This window comes from Rhinolophus sinicus, linkage group LG14, assembly GCF_036562045.2.
Source record: "Rhinolophus sinicus isolate RSC01 linkage group LG14, ASM3656204v1, whole genome shotgun sequence".
In the NCBI taxonomy this organism is placed as follows: Eukaryota; Metazoa; Chordata; class Mammalia; order Chiroptera; family Rhinolophidae; genus Rhinolophus; species Rhinolophus sinicus.
Window position 1 is genome coordinate 35,349,096 of NC_133763.1, and position 23,512 is coordinate 35,372,607.

The window sequence follows — 23,512 nt, forward strand, 5'->3', positions numbered from 1 at the left end:
AAAGCATTTTTAACAGTGCCCTGTCCATAGTGATCATCATGGAAGTGTTTCTTTGTTATGACTAACTTAGTGTCTGTGTTTCTCTCCTGTTCACCTGCATTAGACTGTGCGTTCTGTGTGGGCAGGAACCATATCTATCTTTTAATCCAGTGGATACCCAGTGAAAAAGTGCCTCTCACATAGTAGGAGATCAATTAATATTTGTAGGTTGAATGAATGAACAGATCAATGGATGGACCAAACTGACAATTTACCAAGGGCTGTCACATATATTGTCACATTTGAGCCGCAGAGTGTTGTTGTCAGATGGTATGAACACTTTTCTCATTTTACATGTTAGGAAACTGAAGCCTGGAAATATTGAGTGACTTACTCAAGAGCAGAGTTCAAATATAATATATTCTGGGTTTGAACTTAGGTCTTCTGACTCCAAACCTCATTCTCCTTTTAGTCAACCTTTTATTTATTTTTTTCCATTTCTGGATCCTGTCTACAAGATTTTTCTATAAAATGGGGAAATGAGTTGCTCTGTTCATTGCATTGTTTTGAGCATCAAAAGTTAAAGTAGGTAAAATACATCAAACTGTCACCCCAATGCAAGACATTATTATTGTGTTTAGTATTTAGTGGATTGCATAAAGTAGCTTGATTGTTTTGTGAAATGATTTTAAATGGGGAAAAGAATATGTTTTTAAAAAGAGAGGGGAAAAAGAGGGCGAAAAAGGTTAGAAAAGGAACTTCTAACCTGCAAGGGCAAGTTAGAAGATTTACAGTAGGAATTGGCTTTGAATTCTGAAGCAGTTCCTGATCCCTGACTAGGAGCTCAGGTCAAGCTGGTCAGACCACCTAGAGAGGAAAGGAGAGCACCTTTCTAATGTTTCCATAATTTCCCAAATTATTGAGGTGTGGTCAGCATGCATCTCTGATATTTTATCACATATTGTCAGCTCTTGGCTAATGAAATTAGGGAACTATAGCATTAGCCTTATATTTTATCTTACTTATATATAGAAATGCTGAGTTTCTAGGATGATAAATTTAGAAAGTTTATAAATTATTTTTGAAACTCCATCAAGAACTATAAATTCTGTTGAGGTACTAAGAAAGTTGAAAAAAGAAAACACACACGCAAAGTAGTTGGTAGTAATAGAAAACATAGCTAGTGATTAATAACATGATAATTAACAAACAGTTTCAACTAACGATTATTGAACCTTTAGTATGTGGAAAAAGCTAAATTACATGATTTTATGTGCATGATTTAATGTAATTGGTTCATTCAGTTCTTCAACAAATGTTTATTGAACACTTACTATGTGCCAGGCACAGTTCCGGTTACTAGCTATATAATGACAAAAAAGTACTTGACCTTGTAAGATTTAAACTCTAGTGGGAGAGGAAGGCAATGAAAAAATTGGTCAAGATATACTTGATAGGCTATCAAATAGATAAGTTCTATGAAGAATAATAAAATAACTTGAAAGAATAAACAGTGATGGGGGTTTGGGGGTAATTAACACTATTAATACTTATCATGGTGAAAGAAACCTTCTCCAGGAGTTAAATTTGAGCAAAAGTGTGGATTAAGTAAGAGGTTGAGCCATGCAATACTGGCAGAACAGTGTTCTTGGACAAAGGAACAGTAAATGTAACGTCCCTGAGGCAGAAAATAAAGCTGGATTGGGATTGCCAAACCACCGAGGCACAGAGTGAATGAGGCTATGGATGGGGCAGGGCCCTCAGGTAGGGCTTTGAGGAAGTGGTGTGGAGTTCTGAACGTGACAGAATGTGACAAAGAGCTTTCTCCTGAATGTGACAAAGAGTTCTTGGAAGATTTGGGCAGAGGAATGACACAACTGGATTTACTTTTCAAAAGATCATTTTAGCTGCTGTATAGGGAATGTTTTGTAAGTTACAAAGGTAGCAAGGTTGGAACCTAATGGAACAGTTAGGAGGCTATTGTACCAATCCAGCAAGTATTCAGCTTGGAAGATCACAGTTCCTTTCTGATTTCTTCCATTTTCTGAGTGAAATAAGAGTTGAAGTCATTCTCTGAGAATGACAAGATTTGAAGATAGAGGAGATGGTGTGAGTTGGTCCTCAGAGAGTCAGAAAATGAACAGAATATGGGAAAATACTAGGATTGTCAGTTAGTGGGCCCTATCTGAAGTTTGCGGTCCTGACTCTGATGTGAGACAAGACCACGTGGTTATGTGTTTTTCTCCAGTCACTAAGTTGTCCTGGTAAGGGCAGAGAACTAGGTTTAACTGTGGAAGGGATTTCACCAAATGAATGTGGTAAATAGAGAGGAGGCAATGAGGAATTACACTGCTGGACTCTGGAACCCAACCCTGGTAAAAGAAAGTGAGGGCATGAGGTGGTAGTGGCAATGAAATGTGAGTGTTGGTGGGCCAGATTGTCCCCAGGCTGCCAAGGAACTACTGGAGTATGCTATGGATGAAAAGTTCGAGTTCCCCCCAAATTCATATGTTGAAACCCTAACCCACAAGTGATAATATTGGGAGTTAGGGCCTTTTAGAGAAAATTAGGTTTAAATAATGTCGCAAGGGTGGCTCCTCATGATGGGATTAGTGCCCTTATAAGAAGAAACCAAAAAGGTAACTCTCTCCACCATCTGAAGATACAGAAGTATCTGCAAGTCAAGATGAGAGTCCTCCCCACAACCCATGCTAGCACCCTGATCTCAGACTTCCAGCCTCCGGAACTGTAAGAAACTAATGTCCGTAGTTTAACCACCCAGTCTATGGTATTTTGTTACAGCAGCCCAGGCTGACAGAGAGTAGCAATTGAAGAAGTGAGCTGAAAGTTGGCTGAGAATTGGTTGTCACATGCTTGAAATGGAGTCTTTGGAGATGTTGAAAATGGCCTGGGGCATATGATTATGGAAGTGTGTTATCTTTCTTAGTATAAGAAACTGTTTTATATTTGCTGGGTGTTTTCCTCCTCTATCTCACTTGACACTTCTGGGTTGCCAACAACGTCGTCACAAAGTTGAGATCAGCCATGCACGAGACCCCAGAGGTGAAGAGCTATGTTAATGTCCAAAGAAGTGCTTGTGGTTGTGACTGCAATACTGATGTTCTAGGGGTATGAAGACAAGGTAAGAACACCCTAGCCTTTGGACTCAATTAAGATGCCTACACATCTGCCTCCCTTGATACAGGGGATCCTCGCCATTCCCTGACAGCAGGTGCGCAGGTGTTGGAGGGAGCCAGGGAGTCCTCTAGGCAGAGAATCCTCAGAAGGGGAGGTCATTCCTGGATAGCAGCCAGCTCTAAATGAGTTCCTATCAGGGCCTACTTTTCAGTAAGAGATCCAAGTTTTACATAAAAATGCAGGTAGAGGTTGATTGTGTCACTGTTGGTCAGTGCGCAGGAGCTAGGCTTCTGTTCTCCAGCAATCCTGAAGTTATTGTTCCTAGAGTGACCCAGGAGGCTTCCCAGTGGAGGGCATGGGAGCCTTAGCTACTCAGACTCACTGCTGCAGAATCCGGGGTGCGTCCCCCTTTTCCAATTCTTGACGTCAAGTTCCGACAGCCCTGAAGCCTAGTAGGGGCGGTGGAGAGCAGCGGAAGGGTGGCAGGAAGGGGAAGCCATTGCAGCAACAGTTTGGAGGAGGGAAGGGAGCTGGACGTCTCTGCGCAGAGAAAATCAGGGAGTGGGACCAGAGTAGGGGAGGAAGGGGACCTGCGGGCTCTGAGAGACGCTGGGTTGCTGCAAAAAGGGGCGGGGAGAGGCGGGGGCGCTGCACGCAGCGCGCTGGCTCCAGAGGTGCCCGCGGAGAATGTGACATCAGCGGCGACCGGCGCTTGCGGCTGGAGGAGGCTGCTCGCCTCGGCTGCGCTGTGCACACTTCGCCCAGGGGAGGACGCAGACCCCGGCAGGCGGCCGGGATGTCGGCGAAGGAGAGGCCAAAGGGCAAAGTGATCAAGGACAGCGTCACCCTCCTGCCCTGCTTTTATTTTGTCGAGGTGAGTTGGCCCGGCGCCTTGGCATAATGCAGATGCTCCGGGTACCTCCGGAGCAGATTCAGGTCCTGGACCGGGTTGGAGGTTCGGAACCGTGCCAGGGTGCGCGCCGCTGCCCCCAAATGCCCGATCCTCCCCCCGCCTTCCTCAGGTTTCTAGGGAGCTCCCCCGAGTGTGCCTGGGAGTGCCTGCCAGTCTGGGGTGACCACCACTAGCGGTATCGCTGCTGGGTGGCCTGCAGGGAAAAGATACCTGTGTGAGTGAATGTGGGGGTAGTTCCTGGGCCCTCCTGTCGTGCCTGTGTGCACAGCGTCTGTGGCCCAGAGGGGCCATGATGCTGATATTTCAGGATTTGTGTCTTCAGTCTGCGAGTATGAATCTAGAAATCTGTGAGCTTTTATTAAGAATTCAAATGCACATTGCCATGCCCGGGATGTACAAGGGCTGGAGATGTTTATAAACTACTAGGATTATATATTATTGTGTGCCTTATTAAAAAAAAAAAAAAAAACACGTTACAACCCTTCTCCTGTCGTAATGACTATGGTGCTCACATCTGCTTCTAAAATTGGGTCTGCAAACTAGGCATCAATCTATTGACCCTTTTCCATGGTTAACAAAAAATTATGTCTATACACACATATATACATGTATGTATACATGTATGGATATATATAGATATAGATATATATAGATATACATATGCATGTGTAAAATAAGTGACATCATCTGATTTTACATGATTTGTACATGTGCATTTATTCTGTGCTGCACAGTATTACAGATAAGCAATTAACCTGCAGATGTATTCATAATGAACCTCAAACTTACCGAAATGCAGTATTTAAGGTAGGAACAATTTATGGGAGGGTTATAAAGATTGACAGGTACAGTGATTCTATGCACTGTGGTCCATTATATTAGGAAGACATTTTTAAGCAGGAGGTTTATTAAATCATAGGTAGAAAAGAAATGTATTGAATAGGTTTAGTGAAATCAGATGGTTTGGGGCATGAAACTATGTTCTGTGTAATTAGAGCCTGGATTGCATAGAGAATGATAAGACTTGCTGAATTATAAATATCCCTCCTTGGCTGTCTTTTCAGCCAAATATGGAGGCTTAGCACTTCCAAGTACAGATAGAAGATTCTGTATTTGCTGATTGTGAGGCTTATCTGTGTTGAGGGATATTCACTACCTTGAAACTTGGGGGAAGAGACATTGTCAAATTGCCCTCATAGATAACAGTTTATTTGCAAGTTTCTCTTAGGAGTCACAAATTTTTTAAATGGTTTCAGTATTAAGAAAGATGTATGTGGCTTGCATACATCTCAGAGAAATGATGGCTGACTCCTTCATCCATGACCCATGGAAAAGAAAAGAAATTATCCAGTTTATTTAAAGTATTCAACAGATTCATTTATTTTTGCCCTTCCTTTGTTTGCAATGGATTTTGAGGCCATGGCTTAGGTAATTTTGCTGAAAGACAAGAAAGAGTTTTCTCAAGAAAAAATGGGCAGTTGAAGATTCCATGATGAAAAGCGTAAAGGAATAGAAAGCTGGGATACCTGCCTTTAAGTTAAATCCTGTGAGGATACATGTCATACTGCTAATCCACCGTGGTTTTGTACTAAAGCACTTTCATTCATGTCTGGATCTATGGTATCTGTCTAGAAGAAATCATTTAATTGTTGGGTTCCACCTCCAGGACGGAGCACACCTGAGGTCAGCTAGAAGCTGACTACATATGGATTGCAGCCACATGGCTTCAAGGAAAATACATTCCTGAAAGAGGATGCAAACCAGAGAATTAAGGATGTGCCTTTAAAGAATCAATGTGTGCATTTTGAGGTACATTTAACAAAATGTCCCTTATCTAGAATTTTAAGTTAAAATGCCTCACTAATGTTATTTCTTTTCCATGAGTGGAAATAGTCCAGAATCATTACATTCACTCTGACCCCGTCAGATACCCTCTATGAATTCCTTCAGGGCAAGCTATACAATTACTTGAAGACAATTCATGGGTTTGAATGAGCATTTATGACATTATGTTTTGGGTATAACTGACTTCAAAGGTAGAGCCACAAAACTGGATTGCAAATTATCTCTCTGAAATTTAAATTGTGATGAACTACTAAAGATCCTCTAGAAAATGAGAAAAGACATTAATACATCAGTTATTTAAGAAGTTGGCAGAATGCACTACAAAGCTCTTTTGGAATGACTCATTTTGAAGGTGGTGAGAATGAGTTTTACATCTCCTTTGGAGGATGAATAAATATAGCATGAATTAACATGTCAGTAAGATTTTAGAGCATAATGATACTTTGCTTTATTTACAGCATACTTTCCCAAGACCTTAGTAATTTAAAAAAAAAAGTGAAACATGAGCGAATCTTCCATCACATATCAGCCCAGAACACATACAGTAGGTGACAAAAATAATGTATACACATTTTAAGAAAGGAAAAAACTGTATTAAAATTATAATAATATATACAGATAACAAAAGGTGAATACAAGTCATGTGTATACATTTTTTTTGGCATCCCGGGTATTTCAAGCCTACTTTGTTACTTCAGACAATAATTTAAGTAACAAAATGAGGCAACAGAAGGACCACATTTTGAGGAGAAAATAGTCACTGGGTCTCACTCAAGTCAGTGACATTGTAGATAATTTAAATTGCTATTCATGATAGGTATGAGATGTGAAGAAACTTTAACTAGAAAACAAAGGAAAAACTTTCATTCAGACCAGATGGTGCTGAAATAAGGTTAGAATGAATTATGGTAGAAAAATGGCAGCATGGTCAACTGGGAATAACGTGGGCCTTACAGACAGATTGGCCTGTTCATGCATCACCGTTGCCACACTACTTGGATAATTTTGGCCACGTTAACTTCTCTCATCCTCAGTTTCTGCATATATAATAGAAATTATATGGTATAATATGAATATACATATATAAAAGAAATTATAGCACCCGTATCTTAGAATATATTATGAGGTTAAAGCATATAAGACACCAAGCATCATGCCTGACATAGAGTAGTCACTTAAGATATATCAGTTCATTTCCTTCCTCATAAATGCCCTTGACCTGAATGGATTGTTTTACTTCTAGGCTGGTCTTAAGGGATTATGTCCTGAAAAAATCTGGCTTGGGAGTTCCCACTGTTCAGAAGAAGCCAACTTCTCCCCAATTTCTCAAGTTCCAGAGCTTGTCTGAAATTGACCAATCTTAAGGGAGCTGAATGGGGAGAATAAACTGAGTGCTATTTATAGGTTGTACAATAATAATGGCAATCACTTATGAAGCACTTAATATGTACTAAGAATAAAATTATAAATGCTTTACATGCACTATCACACTCAGTCTTCAAAGATTCTCATTAAGAAAGAGGCCATTATTTTTGATGTTTCAAAGAAGGAGAAACTGCAACTCATAAAAGTCAACTTGCCTGGATTTACAAAGCAAAGTCAGAGTCAGAGCCAGGTGTTAACTCAGAGCATATGCTCTTAACCACTGCAATAACTGTCTCTCAACATGTTGAAAGAATATTCACAGGGGCAAAGTTACTTCCTGTGTTTTCCCACTGGTACAAATAGGGAGATGGAGCACATTGACAGGTGATATGATTTTGCCTAACAACAGGCTAGCTTCCTCAGCTGAGTTCCTCCTTCAACCGGGCACCTCTAAGCACAGGGTTGGTGGGCAGTGTATACTCCCCCCACTGACTCACTAGTTAGTGAACCTTCAACAAATCCTCATTACTAGGTGTAGGTAAAGAGGGGCTGCTGACAGCCCATGTGCAGAGTGTCAGGATCTCTCTAATTATATCCCTGTGGGCTCAAGGCTGAGGTGTTCAGCCATTAAAATCAAGTAGTCTTGTCCCAATTCATCACAACTTGATATTAAGCGAACATTAAGTTAATCGATATAATTAGTTTTTCTTACATCTTTGGTTTATGCTGCCAATTGCCTACTGACAAATCAGTGGTTGACAATCATATCAATATTACATGGCGATTTGAAAAACACATGATTTCCAATATGGTACCTCACTTTATGAACAAGTTTGGTAATTCTATTTTGCATTGTTCAATTGTGAAAAGAAAGGTCAAGGAGTGAAAGGAATTCTCAAAACAAGTACATTCAAGGCCTTATCAGGTTGAACAGAAAAGCAAGTAAAAAGGAATGTTCCACTGAAGAAAAGGTTTCTCTTGCCTTTAAAGTTGCAAAACACTCTCCAGCCGATAGTTGTATCATTTACAGTGGCAATTGCAGCTGGCAGCACACCTAGAAGTAGTGAAAGGTCCTTCAAACTTAATAACCCAATATTCTACATGATAAGCCTGATTGTGTGCCTAAGTGACTTTCCTTCATGCAAAGCATCATAATGGTCCCACCTGTGCTCAGACTCACAATTCTGTTCTCATTAGTCAGCCTATTCAAAGATATGAGTTTGCATCAATTCAGTATGCAATATAAACAAATGATAAATTAGCTTTTCAGCCAAAAAGATATAAATCCTTACCAAATAAATGGGAAAGAGATTCTTTTCATTTAAACATTCTGCTTTATGACATACATTTTTATTACTAATCTGATATTCACTTTATGGAGGTAGAGGAGCTGTGTTTGACCTATATGCAAAGATATTTTTAGTTTGAAATTTCTTGTTTTTCATACACACACACACACACACACACACACACACACACACATACGCACGCACAGGCATAGACAAACACAGAGGGAGTAAGAATATTATCTCTCTCCAATAAACATAAAATAACAGTATTAAACATTAGAGTATAGATTCAGAATATTTTAAACACAACAGCCTTGAAATTAGATGGAAAGTTTCCACTAATTTAAATGTTGTACTTGGCAATGGATGTGTTTCAGGGTTTTGTCAATGATGGTTGATTACCAAAGGGTCAGTAACTAGACAATGTATTCAGGAGTAGAAGCCATTGTTTCTCTGTTGCCGTCCTACCTAGAGAAGCTCAACAAGCATTTGTTTGAGCAAAGATACCCAGGATAGTTCAATCTGAACATCATGTCTTGACAATGTGGTGTCTTGACAAAACCTTAATACAATTTTCGTTTTCTCCCCACTGGAAAGTGTCCACAGATTTTTAATTAGCCAACATTAATTCACAAAATTTCTGTTCGAGCTCATTTCTATGTGAAAATTATATAACTTATTTGATCTTCTTGCTGGGAAATATAGCTAGTTGATTTCTTTTTATATAAACTTCAGCATCAATAGGGAGTAAAAAATAATAATCCTAACATTTCCGCATTGCACATACCAAAATAGTAGCTGCACATTTTTTCCCTTTTCTAGATGGCATAGAGAGATAAGGCAGTCTGTTCAAAGTACTCCAAATCCTGTTAATAGAGATGAACTGAAAAACCGTTTCTCCTTTTTTTAGAGTCACACTGCAGAAAGTCCTTTGATGAACGAGAAAAAAGAAATAGAAAAGATAATAGACTCTTAAGTTTTAGAGAGACTAAATGAGGACATTTCCACCAATACCAAGACCAGTTATTGAACACAGAACCTGCTGCTGGGGAATTTGATACTATTCCTAGGTATCATCACTATACTACCATGTCTCCACGGCAAAGTCACTCAAAATGTTCTTTGTCCCACTTTTCTCTAACAGGAAAAAATAAATACTGGCTTCCACCAACCTCAAATGGAGATTAATAATAATTATAATGATAATAATAGTAATCAAAAAAGAACAGTCCTTTTCAAGCCTCCTTTACATGACAGATCTTATGCATGTATTATCTTTAATCTGGAGAACTACCCTAGAAGATAGTATTAATATTGTATTAAGGTAATACCAAGGAAGTATTAGTATCCTTATTTTTTTAATCCCCAAATTGTAGCTCAGAGAGCTAAATAGCTTTCTGGGGACACACAGCAATTAAGTGAAGGAGCCAGGTTTTGAGTGCTTGTCCATCACACTCTTGCTTTACCGATATGCCACTCCACCTCACACATGCTTCTAATGATAATGTTAAACTTAAAGATGAATTGCGATAGGGAGATCTGCCGCTGCCATGGCTTGGCGAGCTTCATGGTATCTGAAGGGATGTACTTGGAAGATGTCTGGTTGGGTGTCCATCTGATTTGTGGAATAATTTTTCTCTTCATTCAGCTACTGAACTTGGCTTCCTTTATGCTGTCCTCTCCTTAGAGTAACTGATTTAATTCGGACATGGATGTGTAGATGGCACAATGACGGTCTACCTAGAAGGAGTTTCTTTTGGGAAAGCACAAATGGCACCCATGAATCTTCTGTGGATGAATGAGGAGCAATGGGTGAAGTGAGAGGGAGGAGTTGGAACTGAAATAAAGTCTAGGAAAGATGAATCTGGAGGTCTGTGAGAATGACAGAGCATGGAGGAAAGAATCCCAAAGAGATAATAGAAAAAGAGGCACTATGCCGAGCAGGATTAGGAGAAAAAGCATAAGAAAATAGAAAGTATCAGTGAATGCGTGTGAGCGCTAATGGAGACCCACCTATGAGCAAAGCATGGAGAGTCTCTTAGGCATTTGGGTTGTCTAAGCTTTTGTTAAATAAAAAGCATGTGAGGCACCATTGTTACTGATTATGCTGGGAATGTATTACAAATATTACAACAGATTTTCTCTCAACGAATATATATTTTCTCAAGCAACCTCTCTTAAAAAAGAAGTGAGGAAATGTCTTATTACAGTGACGTCTAATAAAATCATGTACTAAAAGAACGTCTGGCTTGATTCTTTCTTCTATCACAAATATTTAAGTTATGGCTTTAAAAGTTTAACTGAATTACCTTAAAACATATTATGGTTAATATCAGATCAGGAATAGAACTGTAAGTCTCCAGACTCCTGTTCTAGTGCTCATTCCTAATTATTACTATTTCTAGAATTCCTTACATTAGAAAGCTTCCCCATGGATTACAACACTCTGAATACAGGTCATTCTAATTCTACATGTGAACAAATTGTACTAGCTGTCTGAAAGTTATATCTAAATACCTAGCGTACACATTTCATGATACCACATGGCATTAAACAACATGTTAAAGCTATTATGAATGGAGCTTCTTTTTTTCCAGATTGTTAGGCTCTTTGAAAAGCATGGGTACAACTAAAGATCAGAAGATTGGAAGTGATATTTTTCTTTCTCATTGCCTAATAGCCCACCTCTAATTTCACAATAACTTCCCTTGACATGAGTTCTCTGACAGATAGTAAAGGAAAGAGGAAACATTGTAAGGTGTAAGAATATAATTTCTATCATTGGTAACAAAATAACTTTGAATTTTCCATTATAGTTTAATGCAATTTGTTCACATATATTATCTCATTTGATCCTTTAAATACAACTCAGGAGTAGATATTAATTCTGTTAACTGAGACTCAGGTAGGTCCAAGAACTTGCCTAAAATCCAAATAGTGCTATTCTCCCACGTAGGCCACAAGAGAAAGAATGTTTGTATTTAAAACTGTGAAACGTCTAATTATAACCATCTCAGTTTTCTATGGTTTCTTCTAGAGTTAATTAGCTGAGAAGTGTACTTCCAGATAACTATGGAATGGAGTAATTTCCTGATGTTCAAGTTCATTTTGGAATGTGGAAGCCAAGGACAGAAATGCTAATTTTGACAGAATTAATGTTAGGTGTTTTTCCTATAGGTAATTAGACACTGAACTCCCCTTAGGTCCATTACTGTTTGGTTGTTTTTTTAATCATAAAATATTTATGTTAATCAACATAAAGGAGGATAATTGCTTTCCTATTTGCTGTAACAAGATGGCTTCTGTACATTTTCTAAAACTGACATTAGACTGCTTAGGTATAAATTAAAGGGAAGTGGAAATACAGGTAATTAAAATCAACGTATTTTGAGGAAAAGCTAAACAAGATAGCAGTACATTTAACAGACTGTTGTTTGGGAGTGGGAACCATATATGTGTGGATATATTGTCTACAACTGAAGCTCTTCACCAAAAGCCTGTGCTATGTGATTGTCTTAGAAGTAAAACTGCCATTTGATGAAGTCTAATCATTAGAAACTGGTTTCTCATGTTCAGAGTACAAAAGTGACCAATTTTATATTAAATACCCTCCAAAAAGGAGGCAAAAATGAAATACCAGGGTATAATCTGTTTGTACTTTCATGACAGTTCATTTATTTAGTGAATAAATATTTATTGATTGCTTATTATGTGCCTTTTGTTTAAATTAATGGAAATATGGAACCACTACTGGCATACTTCCTACTTCATAGTAAAATTTCAATAAATTTTCAGTGAACGATGGAATAAAACAGGACTAATAATTATGAACCTAAATTTTTCCTTAACTTCCTTTTTTCTGTCAGCGGAGACATTTTTATTGGTAAAGTAAGTGATGATGAATGTCCCAACAAAGACGTTGCTCGCCTAATGGATTATTGAACAATTGAAGATAAGATCAATCTCCAAGGTCCATGAGTCCTCGTTTTTTGGTTATACTGATTTTATGGTCTAGGGTATACCTATGGATTTTTTGATATTTGAGACTTCAAAGAAAGGCATCATTGAAACAACAAGTTATAGTTTTAATTTTCATAGAAAGCTTTTTTAGTTACATAAAAGCATATATGCCAACAAAGACAATTTTTTATGCTGTGGTGGAACAAATGATTAGATATCAGGATTTTGCTCTCGTAAAATAATATAGTCTACTTATTACTTGGTCTACTTATTAGCTTTATAATCCTGGGAAAGTAACTCACTTCCTCCAAGCCTCAGTTTCCTCATTTGTAAAATGGTGAAAATATTGTGGCACATTTTTGTGACCCTTCAATTACATAAAACATATAATATGGCTAACAATTTCTAATGTAAACTCAGTGCCTAGTAAATAAGTTTTTTCTTTCCCATTTACCAACACCCCACCCCCACAGCATCTTGTCTAAAGTAAACTTTTATGAGGCTTTAGATATTATTGATTCCTTGGAAAGGAGTTTGTGTTTTCCTGATTTTATTTTTGTATCATGAATTTAGGTATGTTTCATAATATTCATACAATGATAAAGCAATTCAATGCATGAAAACAAATACTTACTGGAATGCATGTTCATTGTTTTATTGATAGAGGTACACACACCCACACACACTCACAAAATGGAGACTACTTGCCTTAAGTACCCTTACTTGACCTTGTCGGTGGGACAGAATTCACATTTACTGAATATCTTCTATACATAGGATATATATATATATATATCCAAAAACTTATGAATAAGCCAAAGGATAATCCAATCTTTGGGAATACGCACAAGTGACCTCATTTAGGCTATTAGGGTAAGATTCCTTTGAATCGCCTAAGGCAGCTGGATACACCCTAAAGGATTAATAGGTTTTTTGCCCTTTGGGTGATGATCTGGAGATGCTTGTATTGTAGAAACTATAGTTGGAGAGCTTCCAACTATAAAGATTTTGGTATAGATCATAAGTCTTTTTCATGGGAAAACTTTATAAAAAGATGGATAGCAATCTGTTATAAACTATAGAGAAATGAACTTCTGAAACTTTTCTATCCTAAATTCTCATTTGGTTTCTAGCTTCCAGTTGAATTTTACATGTATAAAGAAAAATTGTTTGATGATGCTAAATTTTTCAATATTTCTCAATATATATATATATATATATATATATATATATATATATATATATATAGTTATTTCATGAATAATATTGGTTCCAGTGACTTTTTAGATGATTAGACCAGGAGATAATTAAGGAAGAGTTCCTTTTATTATTCATTTTTTAACACCAGCCTCTAGAACAATGGAAATAGCAGGGAAGAGATAATAAACATTCACTTAATTTGTATTGCATTAATTGTTGTTTGTCCAAGAAATCTAGCCACTTAATTAATACAGATAAGGAGCTAGAGCCTGTAGTGAACCTCAGCTTTGACTTTGCCATTGGCCTCCGTCTTCTCTACTGACCCTGAAGGTCAGTGGTCTTTGCAGTCCTGTTCAGAAACAGGAAGAAATTGCTAAGACTTCAGTGCCCAGGTATATGGTCAAACATGCCTAAGAAAGGCCAACTGGAGGACCTCCTTGAAGATGCCTGCTCTAGGCTATCTTCAAGAACTGCTTGAGGATAGTCCTTGAAGAACTGCTCGTTCCAAAGCTGCCAGCCCACCTGACTCAGCAGGCTCCATTCCTTCCTCCACCATCACCCTTTCCTCTTAATATTGCAGAGGTCACTCAGTAAAGTAGAGGAGAGAGAGGTAGGAGATGACCACAAGACACACAAAGACCTGAATGACCTGTGCCTCAGTCGCACATTCTTTCCTGTGTTGTTTCTTCATTTTCCAGGCCCTAGTAAAAATCCCAATGAGGACAGCAATTTCCCGTCTAGGCAGAGGCTGTTTAGTGTAACAGAAGGGCAGAGATTGAGCGTGGACAGTGAGGCAAGGACTTCCCTTTCTCCAAGTGCAAGAGAGCACTGCTTAGCTACACACACACACACACACACACACACACACACACACACACACATTTACTCTTTTACTCTTGGTTCAAAGCATTTACCTTCCTAGGTTTTCGTGTTGGTCAAACAATGCATCAGTAATTAGGTTTATTGATTTAAGACTTTAGCAATAAAATGTGCTTCTTTGTCAGATGTACTTGTATCCCATGTTATATTGTATTTGGTTGTATACAAGTTCTTCCGACTTTTGGGTACATCTCACAATGAAACACATATTGCAATCACACTTAATTGATTCACAGCCTTAGGATGTTGGAAAATAAAATTTATTAATGTCCCACATTAATAGTCCACCTTTAATATCTCTTTTATATGCATCAATCCCGTTCAAAGATACATTCAAGGAAATAGCATCTTAGGGAGTCTTGGAAAATCTTTGATTTTTGAAAGTGGGCTCATAATGTGCATTTAAGTATATTATAGACAAGCTTAGAAAGAGAGAATAGTTCATGATACATTGTTAATTTCTCATCTCCAAAAGTAGATTAGATATCTCTTTTCTGGATAATTTATAGGTTAAACAAAATGTGTCAGGCACATTGTATGCATTCCATAAATATAAATAAATTGGTTAATCATTACATAATAGAAAACACAAACCTTTATAGTGCTTAAAGACAATGGCTTAATGATAAATTTGATACCTGAGTTTAGTAAGCAACTTGAAAATAAATTTCAAAATACTGATGTCTCTAATTCAATAATTTCTGTATACATAAAATTATATGTCACTTTAGATATCAGAATCAGAAATTTGCTTCTCTTATTCTATATCTCATACAAAATTTAGAGCTACATCTCATTTCCCTGACATTATTGCAATGACAATGTTTCTTTTTCCTTAACTCCTATTTTTTTTAATATTAAGAAATATGAATTAGATCCCAAAGATTAATTTCTTTGTAAAACCATTCAGGTGAAAATATATATATACTTTCTCTATATTTAATAATCCCACTAATAATGAAAATGCTATTTAATATTTAATCTTTAGTATATTAAGATCTTACTGTTTTCTAGGAGACATCAAGAATACCACTCACAGCAGACATTAGAGGGTGGTGTTTATAATATATAAAGAAAAAAACGTACTTTGTATTAATTTATTTTTGACATTTCTTAATGTCTTTGGGAAGGTAAAGGTCAGTGTTGGAAGTTTTTAGCAAGAGGCAGTAGGTATAATAATTATAAACATGAACACAGGAGCCAGATTTCTTGAGATTATAATCTAGCTAACAGATTGTATCATCTTCCACAATTCACGTAATCATTCTGTGCCTTAGTTACCTCATCTGTAAGATGAGGATAATAGTAGTACCTTCATCAAAGGGGTGTTGTAAAGACTGCATGAGTTCAGACATGTGAAGTACTTTGCACAGTACCTGGAAAATATTAGTAGCATTAATTGCTATCAATACCCATATTATTTAAAGTCAGGTATATGTTCTAAGGGAAAAGAAACTATAGCCGGGAGAAAAAATTCAAAAGCAATTATTTTTAAATTGAAATACAGGTCCTCAGCCTCAGGTCTTAGTCTCTAACTTGGTTTAAAGATGAAAATGCTTTCTAAGATGCTGCACATACTTCAGTGTCTAATTGTGTAAGAGGAACAAATCTTCAACACCTGAGGTTAAAGCTAATGATTACAAAGTTTACTACCCCAAGCCTAATGCTGAATCAATATTCAGGTAGTAAAACAGCCACATATCATTATTTAGACTTTACTGTTAGATCACTGAGTGATTGTAATTAGTCTTTTTAGAGCTGTAAAGATGTAGTTTATATTTGGGCATAAAGACATAGAACAGATTTTTCCCATTAAACCTAACATACATATTAGGTCTGTAATTACCATTGCTATTTGAAGGATTTAGTTTCAGTTTCTTGTATTTTTTTAATATTTAAAAAAAATCAGTGAAATTCCAGAAATTCACAATAGGAGCATTTTCTGTGATAGAAATAAGCAAGGATTTTTAACTTGGGGATTTTACTTTTATCATATTGTTAGAAGCAAAATTCAACCAAGTAAATTTGAAGATATGATTGGCTTTTCTACGTGATTCATGAATCAGGAAGCATCTTATCTAGCAACTAGAAGGGCGCTCCAAGAGGCTGTGCAAAAAGGAAGCATCTGTAGGAAGAAGGGTGGGGCGACGGAGCTATTAACAAACGCAAAGGATTATTTTGGGGGCCAGGACATCTTTTCTTTCAGAGATGGAGAGGGCATGTGACAGATTACCCTACTGGTGCTTGACCAGAAAATTCCAGACTGGTTGATTAAGGTTATGTTTCTGGGAAAGGTTGAAACTGCAATTAGATCAGGTATTAAATCTAGGTTTGGTATCATGGACTTTTAGTATGAGTGATTTCATTTGGGGCCTGTGGGTTTTTCTCTTTCACAATACTAACCACACTACAAAAATTGTTCAAACATTTACCATCTCTTCAAAAAAATCCATCCATATAATTAATTTGTTCTGCACTGAGGATACCCCATATACCAGGTCCTTACCTATACGAGGGGGTTCTGGGGATAGAGAAGTGAATGAGATAACTTGTGTGCACTCAAGGATCTTATCATTGGATAGAAGAGAAAAGTAAAGGAACAACGGCCATCCCATCTGACAATTGCTATGATGGAGACATTCATCGAACTCTATCTGTGCAGTTAGAGAAATGATCCAAAGAAACACTAGTGACAGGAAGGCATTTAGAGCTTTAAATGTGCCCAATTCCTGATATTTTATATTAGCAGTCTTTCACTAGGGAAGACAGAAGTGAAATAAAATCAGACCACATGCAAGATATAACTGAAGGTTCTTAAGATATTACTACTATTACTAATACTACTACTAATATTAATAATAAAATTACACTGGAGAAAACTGCCCAGGGAAGAACATTTAAGACCTTGGAATGTCAGGTCATTAAGAGTATGATTCAAAAAAGCCTGCTGTCCCTTCACCTTGGTGCCACCTAAATCCCTTGCACACATGGCCATCTCTCACTTCTGTCCTTTAAGCTGGTATTTCCATTGAAGCCTGGGGCTATTCGTTCCTGAAAAGAACTAGGCTAGTGCCAGATGGTGACATGTGCCAAAGTGGCAGCAGGGTGAAGTGGGGCTCGTGTTTCCAGGAATTTTTAACAGCCTGGGTTTCAATTACTGGCTAGTATGCAGAAGCCAGGCATGCTGTTGCACTTTCCAGGAGCAGAGTCTTTATCTTAAAATTTATTTCAAGATGCCCAAGGAGGTTATGAATATTAAATTAAGTAATTTATGGAGAAATGTCCAAATAAAATCTCAATAAATGTTTTCTTTTTAGGTATGAGTGAGAACTCAATACATTCTACTTTCAGTAACTGAAAGTGAAATGAGTTCTAGAAAGGATAGATATTATGTCTGAGCAAAAGAAGCAATTTTCATGTTTGATAAGGATGAAGTCAGTATTTAAACTGAGAATATTTAAGAGTTAAGAGCAACTGGGTAGCTTTTTTCAAACTGGGTACCTTATCGTCGACAACGTGCTCTTCCCATTTGGAATGAAATGCGGCCATTGTAGCAATGTAAGGAGGAAAGTAGGTCGAGATCCTCAGGGAAAGCAGTTGAGAGCATGTTTTCTGAACTCACGCACCTGGGAGGAATGTGGGTGGCCCCCCTCACCGACTTGTGACCTTTGCGCAATTTACGTAACCCATCTCCGTTTCTGTTTTCTCATCTGTAAATTGGGGATACCAATACATACTTTATATGCTGTGCAGCAACTGAATGCAACAATCTATTATAGAACTTAGCACAGTATCTGGCACCTAAGAAATTGTCCATGTTTTGTTTCTGTAATAATAATATCCTAATTTCTTTAAATTTAGCAAATATTTACTGGATACCTAAAATATTCAGAGCACTGTGAGAATTACAAAGATCTTACATTTAGCTACTTGATCTTAAGACAAGGGCTAGTAATATACAAACAACTACAATCCAAGGCAGATTATCAGGTACTACAATAAAGCTATATATGGAGTACCTGAGGCAGAGTCTTCAGTTCTGAATAGAGAGCATGAGGAAGGTTTCAGAGAGAAAAAATTATGTGATCTCAACCTTTACAAGGACAATTTTTATGGGAAACACGGGTGAAAATGTAATGCAAAGCAGAGTCTAGAACATGTCTTTTGGGGATTTCAATGCAATGGGAATATAGGCTGTCTGTGGGTTGGGAGAGTGGCAAGTAGGTATGGAGCAAAATTAAACAAGAAGGCAGAATTGAAGTTACAGAATAAGAGATCATAAATGTCACTCTAGAAAATTTGCACTTTATTTTATAATTAGTGACACTATTAAAAGCACGATCAGATGTGAATTCTAGGAAAATTAGCCTGGAAATATCAAGGTGGCTGAAACAAATTGTGCAGAGAATAGAGACAGAAAACCTAATGCATTATATATGGTAGTGATGGTGGGAAAGAAATGATAGCACATGGAGAATTTTAGAACTAGATGGCAATGAAAGAAGTCCCACATTTCACTGATAAAAAAATGAGGCCCAGGGATGTTAGACTCACTTCTAGTCCCAGAAGCTGGTGGAATAAATGAGGGGAGAAACTGATTTTGCTTGTTCTGAAGTAGGCATTGATTTCCTCCAATCACACTGTCCTGTTTTAATTTGTATGTATGCATGTCATATAAACTACATCAATGTCATTTGTGAAAACTACTTTAGATTTTTAGGCCTTGAATAATGGTATAGACTCATTCTAACCTATTCTAAATGGAACTACAAATGTTAGTATGTTTTTTATAATCTATATTTTTGAGGTTCATTGTCATTAATCTAAATATGCTACAATTAGGATGAAGATAATTTTATAAACCATAAAGTCCTATTATTAGTTTCTTTTATAATTGTGAGTATTTAAGGGGAATATTTATCTGCATTAGCTCCAAGGAAAAAATTAGCTCCCAAGAAAAGTTGGTCGGGAAATTGGGAAAATCGGCTCCTTGAACCCAGGTGGTTGGTAGCATTGGCCGTCACTTTGTGGAAAGGATTCGTTGTGGAGAACAGAAAACAGTTTATATCTTGGGGTTCAGAAACAGGAAAGCGAGAAAAATTCCTTAGAATGGGCGGGAGCTCCCACCCCGAAACCTTAGTGTTGACCTGTGACAACCTGTTTACTGGCCACAAGCTTTAATAGAGTTACTTTGATCTGCTAATATTTCTTCCAGTTTGAATTTCATTTCAATATATTGTATTAAAGTTTTAAATTTCACATTTTATATGATTTTGGGATACTTAATCAGGATTGGTTCCCAACCTCCCATTTTTTACTTGTTAATATACAAAATGTTCTCTTTCTGTTAGGTTATCTCTTGCATCTGAGTGGATAATACAAATTACATTCTTTGATTTCTTGTGACATTATTTATCAAAATCAAGGCAATCTCACTTTAATTTTCTTATGCAAGTGTTGTTCTTCAAAAATGAGGGTAATGCTTTTTAAATCATCTTGTATCATGACTTGCAGCTTTCTACCTGAAACCTTGGACTCTCTTTAGTTCCAAATTGGCATCTTACTCTCTTCTTGAGAGCTCCATTTTGATAATTAAGAGGCATCTCAATTTCAATATTTCCCAAGTAGAACCTTAGGTTGCTCATTCTCAAGCTTCTTCTAGCCTTCCCTATCCCAATAAATGACACCATTAGCCAAATTACTCAAGCCCCAAATCCTTGAAATCAACCTTTATTTTTTTTTCTTCAATAACCAATCCATCAATAAATCCTGTCATTTCTGTCTCCAAAATTATACCCATAATCTACCAACTTCTCTATATCTTTAGGGCTATACCCAAGTATAAGCTGCCATCATCTCTTGCCTGCACTACTGCAATGGCCATACCTCCACCAGCATGTCAGCTCCATGAGTACAGGGAGTTTCTCTATTTTGTTTACTGTTACATTCCTCACACTCAGAGCAGTGCCTAGCACATACTAGGGACTCAGTAAGTAGTTGTTGACTTTGAAGAGCCTTGTAAATTTTCACCTTCTAGCACAATCATAATCAACCCAACTGCCACAGTGATCTCTGTAAAATATATTTCAAGTTTTATTACATCTCTGCTTAAACTCTCCAAACTGTTTCCAAATATACTTTGAACAAAATACTAATTTCTGCCCTGGCTTTCAATTTTATGCAAAATCTGGTCCCAAACTGACCTCTCTGACTTCATCTTATATCATTTCTCCCTTCTGACTATGCCTTTTACCTTGTTTTTATATGATTATTAGTTCATTCTTGCCCATTCAAGTCTCTATTTAAATGACACCTACTTAGGTAGGTCTCCTTGATCTAAAATAACAATCCAGGTACTCAACTACTCTATTTTATCTTTACAGTATATGTACTAATATTATAATTTTTTAATTTTTAGCTGCCTTCTTTAGCAAGAATGAAATCTTCATTAGAATAAGGACTTTGTTTTTTGGGGTTTTTTTTCCCCCTCACCTTCCCCCTTATCCCCACCCCACCTCCCATCTAGCAACCCTCAGTTTTTCCTCTGTGTCTCTGAGACTGTTTCTGATTAGTTCATTCATTTATTCTTTTCTTTAGATCACACATATAAGTGAGATCATATGGTATTTGTCTTTCTGTTTGACTAATTTCTATCCGGAGAAATCCAAAACTCTAATTTAAAAAAATGTACGCACCCCTATGTTTATTGCAGCACTGTACATAATAGCCAAGACATGGAAACCACCAAAGGACTTTGTTTTGTTACAACTGCATTGCCAGGACCTAGAACAATGTCTGGCACTAGTAGGCCCTCAATAGGTACTTCTTGAATGAATAAATAAATGAGCCATGAATATCATATGTGTTAAGTGGCCCTTTGAGACTATGATCCCTCCAGTTTAAGAGGAGCTCAGAGGACTCTGATTTCACCATGGCTGTGAAAAAGGAACAGAATGAAATTGACCTGTATTACTCTAGGCTGAGAGCAAAGTGAACTCTCCCAAATGAGGTTTGTCCTTATCAGCATGCTAAAACAAGTTATCTGACCTAGACAAAATGTCATGATAGATTCCATGAAATGTTTCACTACAATTGATGTGTACTATAGATTTGTCTTTTTAAAACTGCATCAGAAAAAAAATCAATATTATCTATCTAGCAAATGTGATCTTTTGAAACACATTTCTTTTGTTTGCCCTGTCCTGTAAAACTGTTATAATTTTCTCTTTAAAAATTGCTCTAGTGTTATTGCTCACAAATTCCTTAGAAGATGGTAATTACAAGAATCAATCTTTTCTTTCTGAAAACAATTCTCCTAATCTTCAGGTAATTTCACTTCTCTGTATTGCTGCATAAAAATAGCATGGTTCATACTTTTTTCTTGGCTGCAACATAACTGTAGAACAAAATTCCTAATGCCTCAATATATAAACCTTTTCAAATGTCTTTTTAAATCTCATTTTAAATGCAATCAAAGACGTCTGTGAGATTTTATTCTGTATATATCTATGTCAAAATTAGCACATGATTTGTCAAATTTCTTACATTCAAAAGAAAGTTCTGTTGTTGAGCATTTCAAAAGAAAGATACCTTTGAAGATAAATATGTTCGAAGTAAACACTGTAATTTAATTCATTACTCTGTGTAGTAGTAAAATACAGTATAGGAAAAATGTATAAAACTACTTTCCACCAAATATTATAAATGTTTTGTTCAAATCACTTTCATAACAACAAAATTGATATAAAAGACAAATAGTAAAAGATACTTTAGAGAAATAAACATCAAAAAATAAGAAAAATATGATTCCTAGTTTGAAAACATATGAAGGTCTTGAAATATGCTTCTACAGAACTATAAAAAATATTAATATATGGATAGAAAAATGGTATAACTGGGAAAATTGGCAGTTTCAAGGAGGTTAATGTCTGAAAGGACTAAGATGCATAATATTAGTAAAGGAATTATTTTCACTCATATATTAAGTTATTGTATATACATGTATGCATACCTATTTGGAAGTCACTATGACGTATATTAATAGTACAAATATAGAAATAAGATTAGTCCCCTACCTTAAGGAGATTATTATTTGGGAAGCAGAGCAAAGACTATAACTAATCTATAACAGATAACTATAATAAAGAACAGTAATTTAAAAAATGTATAACAATTTCCTAAAAGTAAGTCCTAGGGAATTAAGAGTTAGGAAATTACTCTCAAAAAGAATTGCTAGGTAAGGCATTATGAAAAAGGTGACATTTGACAAGGATATTATTGTTAATAGTTATAACAGCAACAACAGCAACAACAGTAATACTAACACTTATAAACTGGTCTTCATTTCAGGTATTGTTGAATGTTACTTGTAATACTTTATTTATTCCTTTTAATTGCCTATAATGATGGGTACTAGCAATGTACCTGTGTCATAAATAAGAAAACAGATTTAAGGAAAACATTTCCTAGGTCACACTGGTGGTAGTGAGTGGGAGAACTGATATTAGAATCTCCTAGGTGCCTTGAAAACCATATGACCCCTTGGTTTTACTAGAGTATTAGAACTTAATTGTCACCTCATTACAAAAGAACCTCTTAGGAATACAAGGCATAATGCTGTCTTGTCAATTTACTTATTTTTTAAATAGACAACCAGAAATTATGGGTGGTCAAAAACATCTTTATCAAAAATCTGCTCTGTTTTTTAAAATAAATATTGTATCCTCCATGAGTAATAAAGCTTTAAACTAAACAATTTTTTCAGTGTTATATAAGTCTGCATTTTCAGAAAGGCCTAGCTTCAAATAATGTATTTGCAGGGCTTTTTCTTTAGCTGAAAAGAGGTCTCTCACTAAGCTTATGATCCTAGATGGCCAAGCCCGTGTCTTGTTTGCCATATTACAATTAGCACCCATATAATACCTGGCACATTGTAGGTTGAATG

At 36.6% G+C, this 23,512-nt stretch overlaps 1 protein-coding gene across 1 annotated transcript in view; it reads left to right on the plus strand.

The window, feature by feature from the left end:
• Nucleotides 1–3,599: 3,599 nt before the first annotated feature.
• The window catches only part of PLPPR4 (phospholipid phosphatase related 4), a 37,072-nt gene continuing 17,159 nt past the window's right edge, over nucleotides 3,600–23,512 (plus strand). The window contains exon 1 of the mRNA XM_019747052.2: nucleotides 3,600–3,991. Within this exon, the coding sequence (XP_019602611.1) occupies nucleotides 3,914–3,991 (78 nt within the window). The 5' untranslated portion in view covers nucleotides 3,600–3,913. The remainder of the gene's footprint in view (nucleotides 3,992–23,512) is intronic.